Genomic DNA, 6,141 nt, shown 5'->3' with positions numbered 1-6,141 from the left:
AACAATGAAAACCGGATTTGTCCAAAACAGAAACTGAAACCAAATTCCGTCTGAATGACGGTACAACAAAAGTGTCTTTCAAATCCAAATAAAATCCAGTTCCTAATAATATCCTAAAATGACCTATTGCCTCGACCTCTACCGCCTGCCCGTCTCCCACATAGATGTATCTTTCACCATCAATTGGCTTTCGGTAGCTCAGACAACCCTGCATAGAAACACTAATGTGAATAGATGCACCTGAATCTAACCACCACGTGTTTCTAGGTACTGAAGATAAATTAACTTCAGAACAGACCAAAGTAAAGAACATACCCTTCTTGGCACGCCAAGCAGCATACTTCGTACATTCTTTCTTTACATGCCCAGGTTTTCCACAAAAGAAACAACCATTTTCTTCCTTAGGTTTCTTTTGTTCTGGACCCTTAGCAGCTTCATTATCCTTATTCCTTTTCTTGCCCTTCCCTTTTGAGGTACTGGCCAAATGAGCACTTTCAGATTTCTCATGCTTCACTCTTTCCTCCTCTTGCACACAATTTGAAATGAGCTCAGTAAGAGTCCACTTCTCCTTCTGGCAGTTGTAACTGACCTTAAATTGACCAAATTGTGCACGAAGAGAGTTCATTACCAAATGCACGAGTAAATCCTCAGACAGCTCAAGCTTCAGTGCCTTAAGTTTGGAAGCTATATGAGACATCTTCATGATGTACTCCCTTATGTTTCCCTTGCCTTTATACCTCATAGAAGTCAGGTTCGCCAAAAGCATTCCTGTTTCTGCCTTATCGTTCTTTTCATACCTTTTTTCGATTTCGGCAAGGAAATCAATGGCCTTAGTTACCTCAGCAGAGATTGCGCCTCGAAAAGCTTTTGGAATGCCGCGCTTAATGATCATAAGACTTATGCGATTGGAGCGATCCCACCTCTCATAGTGTCTCCTTTCATCAGGAGAACTATCATCCGTAAGAGGGGCGGGTTGCTCCACCCTAAGTGCAAGATCCAGATCCATGCAGCCCAGAACGATCAGAACGCTCTCTTTCCAGTCCTTAAAGTTATTCCCATTGAGAATGGGAATGTTGTTAGCATTCATTAGTATATTTGCAGCAACTACACAGAGAATAGACATAATAAATTTACATGTTCACATCATAACTAAAGTGAGATTTAAAATTTAAACAATAACTAGATACATAGCAGAATACCGAGCACAACATTAGCATCAAGTCTTTGGACAGTAATACTAATTTGTAAGTGGTATCTCTGTTGCAGTAATCAAATATAGACGATAAATCCTGTCAAACAAAAAGTCTATCTTTGGACCAACTCATTATTCACATGGACACCTTAAAATCATCTCACATTTATCACCGCAGGTGTATATGTAGTTCGGCCAAATATTAAACTACCTTTGGGTCGACTTAATATCCGCATGAATTTACATACACACAACCTACTCCAACATTGTCATGGAACTAATCTACATAAAAGAGGTCACTTTGGCGACATTTTACTTCAATTAGTTCTATCGAATGTCGGATATTATTTGAGGGATGTATCAGTTATTAGTTGTTTAAATTTTACAAAATAAATGTTAAAAAAAAACCTTTAATTTGGTCTGTAATTGACCCACGCAGATCTGTCTGACTCAATAAGTCAGACCGGTCTAACACACTAAATGATCTGTCTGACTGAGACCAATCAAACATGTCTGACTCAACCGAGTCAGACCATTCAGAACTGTTTGACTCAGTCAAGTCAGTTCCGAGTTAGGTATGTCTGACTCAGCCGAGTCAGATCTGAGTCAGGTATGTCTGACTCGATCCGAGTCAGACCTGAGTCAGGTCTGACTGACTCGGCCCGAGTCAGACCTGAGTCAGGTCTGTCTGACTCGGCCCGAGTCAGATCTGAGTCAGGTCCGTCTGACTCGGCCCGAGTCAGATCTGAGTCAGGTCCGTCTGACTCGGCCCGAGTCAGATCTGACTGACCAGTCAGTTGGTCTGGTCAGACCAACTGACTGGACTGCCCACGTTCCAATTAATAAGGAACGTGGGCACCTTCCATCCCCACTTTAAAGTGGGGCGTTACTAACAGTAGCCCCACATTAAGTGGGGTGCTGTTTTAGTTCCCCACTTTAAGTGGGGAATTAAAACAACTTTAATGTTTTTTTTTTATTATTTAAAAAAAAAAAAACATGAACTTAATCCATAAAAGAAAAACTTGATCCAAATTTTGATAAATAATAGTTTAATCTAATACCAAAATTTGACAAATAATGTGTTTAATCCAATATGTTTCCACATAATTTTGATAAATCAAGGATTTAAATCAATATCAAAATTTTAATAACATGTGTTTATACTAAATTCATTGTGTCTATAAAACTTTCAATCCAAATATGTAAGATCATTATGTTTCAATTTTATATCAAAACTTTGATCCTTAAATATTGAAGTGGAACCAAATCACATGATATAAATATTTATATGTCAAAATAACCTATCTACAAATTATCTGAACTTAATTTTCATGGAAGATCATGATAACCCCAAGATTTTGGACACAATAAAACCTTCATATGGTTCATAAGATAAATCAAACACCAAAGACTCCTAAATTTCTCAATGAACCTTAAAATTGGAGTGGCTCTAGATACCAATTGTTATAATATTTAACCTTATACATGCATATAACCATATACAAATACCATTGAATATGACATGTATAATCTAAACTACACATACCTCCACAAGATTCAAAGAGATTAAACTTAATCACGGAAGCGTACCTTGATCCATAGCTAAAAGATGGTTGGGTAGGGTTGATCTTCCACTTGGTTCTTCTTCTCCTTAGAATCTCTCTTGTGATGAAGGGATTTCACACTTAACCAAAAATGTTGAGATTGGGGAAGAAGCCCAAATGGGGACCATAACCCCTATTTATAGACTTTTATTTCTAATTTGACCCATCATCAAATTAGAAATCACTTAATGGTTTCTACACGTTTATTCCATGACAATTTGATACCCACTAGTCAAGTCAATCCATATAGACCACTTTACGACTTGACAATTACTGAGATAGCCATACACATGTCTATACATATGTGAGCCCACATATATTGGAATTTCTTCCAACAAATGTCCGATATCAGTAAAATCTTGCATGCAATCCAACTCTCCTTCAGGGCCAAGATAATGAACTATCACATCTCTTCCTTTCATCAAAAGGTTTTTCAGCTAATATTGAGAATAAGTAAAATATAATAAATTGTTAGTACTTCAATAAGTAATAATAATTCGATAAATAATAATAATTCAGTAAATAATAATAATTCATACAAACAAGATAATCACGTGAAATTGATGAAGATCAATAATCCGATAAGTAATAATTCACCTCCACAATAAGTTTGACTCAGATGAAACACCTAAATCAGTTACAGTAACCAAATTGAGAATGTCCAAAGAGATAATCAAAGAAGTAACAATCCACAACCTAAATAAGTTGAAAATAACGATGATAGTTGTATAAATGAAAACTTATTCCAGACCAGCGCACATGATAGTTGAATGAGGAGAAAAGATGGGTTTTATAGATGGATTTAAGAAATTGGATTCAATCGAAACAAAATGACTTAGTATGTAACTGACCGAAATGCGGTCATCTTCATCATGAATATTTAATAAATTGGAATATAGAGGGATAGAATGTAACTGGTGTATCCAAGAGAGAAGATGCCAAATTGATGTCTTTACTTTATGGATTGAAGAGTGAGTGTGTAATAATTATAAGGGGGATTCTCAAAGGACAGAGAAATCCTACGAGAAGGATGAAAGGATTGTAATATTTAAGGGAAAGTTTAATGGTCAAAATTAAAACTGACCCAAATTAAGGATCATAATCGTTTGTATGAGTTGATGGCCAATATGATCTAATGGCCAAAAATTAATCTCACCGAATATATTTAATGAGGAGAATTTTAATGGTCAAAATTAAAACTGACCCAAATTATGGATCATAATTGATTTTATGATTTAATGGCTAATATGATCTAATGGCCAAAAATTAACGTAATTAGTATTGTAATTAGATGGATCTAAAGGTCACAATTAAAGATGAACCGAGATGGACGTCTATGATATTATTGGGTGAACGAAGTTTGTATAATAGATTAAATGAGTGGGTGATCAAATTTTGTTTTTTTTTGAGGTAAGTAATAGATCCAAGGATTAAGATGATATGGAAAATGCAACGAACGACCGGATTTGTCTTTCGACTTGTCCCAGTCAGCAAAAATCTTTGTGTTTTATTATATAGATGTATAAGAAATTTTGTTATGTACTAAACAAAACAAAACTTCCAATAATATTTCAGTGTTATAGTTTACCTTTTGGAAAGAACGTACAAGAAATTTTTTGGTCGATCATTTGGGGAAATAAGAAAAAATTTCGGGGAAAAAAAAATTGGGTGGAAACAAACTTTTTTTGTTTCCTCAAAACACTTTACCTAGGTTTATTATTTTTATTTTCTTCTTCCTCCATCTTCCTTCCCACCACCATCATCTCTGGCAACCTCTACCTTATCCCGGCAACCTCCACCATTAACGTCGGCGAACTCCACTACCAAACCGACCGTCTCTTCTTTCTCTCTCTTTTTTATTCTTTCTCTGTATGTTGAGACACTTTTAACAAAGTGTTTAATAGTTCATTTCAATGATTCAGTTTCAACTTGGAAGAAAACTCACATGAATTTAATCCTTAGAGTTGGGTAGATAAGAATTATCTAATTTGTGACTAAAAAGTTTGGAGTATCAAAAATTCAAGGTTTAAATCAGGAACACCAAATGTGCAGCTTCAATAAGTTAGAGAGAAATGCCTTCAACAACAACTTTAATGCCATCATCCATTGCATCCTTGAAGCCAAGAACCCTATAAACAAGACCTAAAGATTTCGCTTTCGAACCAGAAAATCTTCTTCCAGTTAATGCAAATTCAATAGCATTCCCATATCCAATGATTCCTGTCAACCTCTGAAGCGTTCCAAAATCAGCACTAATGGCCAAATCAACCTCCTTTATACTAAAACATGTATCCTCAATACAATACCTAATATCATAAGCAGTTATAAGATCAATACTACCTCCGATACAACCTCCATGGATTCCAGCAATAACTGGTTTCCTACATCGCTCGATTGAACTAATTGAGCCCTGCAAACCCTTAATTTGACGTCGCAAACCCTTAATTTAGTCCTGTAAAACCCTGAGAGAGGAAGGTTCTTTCATTTGGATCTGAATTTTCCAGATCCAGACGAGATTCTGGCGAAGGGACTCTCCCCTTCGCCGGAATTTAGAGAAAGAAAAAGAGAGATGCTGGGAGAGAGAGAGAAGAGAGAAAGAAAAGAGAAAGAGAACAGAGAAGACAGAAAGAGAAGAGAGAGAAGGAAAAAGTTGTCGGCCAACTCCGGTCGATGACATTCTTCCGGCTACTTTAAATATGTGTTTAGGGAATAGATTTTGTGATTTCCACCTTTTTCCCCGGAAATTTTTCTTTCTTCCCCAAAACACCGACCAATTTTTTTATGTAATGTACATGACATTATATATTGTGTACAATACATAATAAAACGTGATTTTCTTTCATGGATGACACATTTGTAATTTTACCGGAAAAAGAAAGAAAAAATTGACGTGTCGTTATCTTAATGAATGGCACATTTGTAATATTTACCGGAAAAGGAAGAAAAAAAATGACGTGTCAATATCTTTGTGGATGACATATTTGTAAATTTACCGTAAAGTAAGAAAAACACGAGATTTTGTTTCATGCCAAATCTGTAAATAGCGTGTAAAGTACACCCAGTTTTGTAACCTCCATTTTTTAATTGTCAAGAAACCTGTGTGTGCACATGCAACGAATTTTTTTTCCGACGCCGACTGAACTCCCATTGTGGGTTTGTTTTTTTGGGCGTTTTGCCCAACTCCTCTTGTATAAAAGAAAAGGATACGAAGACAAGAAAATTTTGAGGGACAAATCTTTAGATGAGTTCTTTCGTAAAATGAGCAAATATAATACCTGGTGATGATTTGGGGCATGAAGATGTTCTCTTTTAAAAGCATCTCCAACCTCTGCATGGGAGGTCTAA

General features: G+C 35.9%; 1 protein-coding gene across 1 annotated transcript; it reads right to left on the bottom strand.

The window, feature by feature from the left end:
- Positions 1-5,873, bottom strand: LOC147548909 (uncharacterized). The gene is made up of 4 exons (XM_086668152.1): positions 5,868-5,873; positions 4,873-5,206; positions 316-1,104; positions 1-208 (listed from the first exon to the last, which is right to left on the bottom strand). The coding sequence occupies exons 1-4, from the start codon at positions 5,871-5,873 to the stop codon at positions 180-182; spliced, it is 1,158 nt and encodes a 385-aa protein (XP_086524278.1). The 3' UTR covers positions 1-179.
- Positions 5,874-6,141: the final 268 nt, after the last annotated feature.

The sequence above is a fragment of the Eschscholzia californica genome, unplaced genomic scaffold, assembly GCF_041429995.1.
Source record: "Eschscholzia californica isolate CP2 unplaced genomic scaffold, dmEscCali1.0.p SCAF_3, whole genome shotgun sequence".
Taxonomy (NCBI): Eukaryota; Viridiplantae; Streptophyta; class Magnoliopsida; order Ranunculales; family Papaveraceae; genus Eschscholzia; species Eschscholzia californica.
This window is presented reverse-complemented; position numbering and strand designations above follow the sequence as displayed.

Bases quoted from the DNA above. Each gene is read 5' to 3' on its own strand.
- LOC147548909 (XM_086668152.1), bottom strand. The intron at 1,105-4,872 runs GCATTTCTCTCT...TTCTCTGTGTAG, and splicing joins CATTAAAGTTGTTGTTGAAG to TTGCTGCAAATATACTAATG. The intron at 209-315 runs GTATGTTCTTTA...GTTTCTATGCAG, and splicing joins TGCTTGGCGTGCCAAGAAGG to GGTTGTCTGAGCTACCGAAA.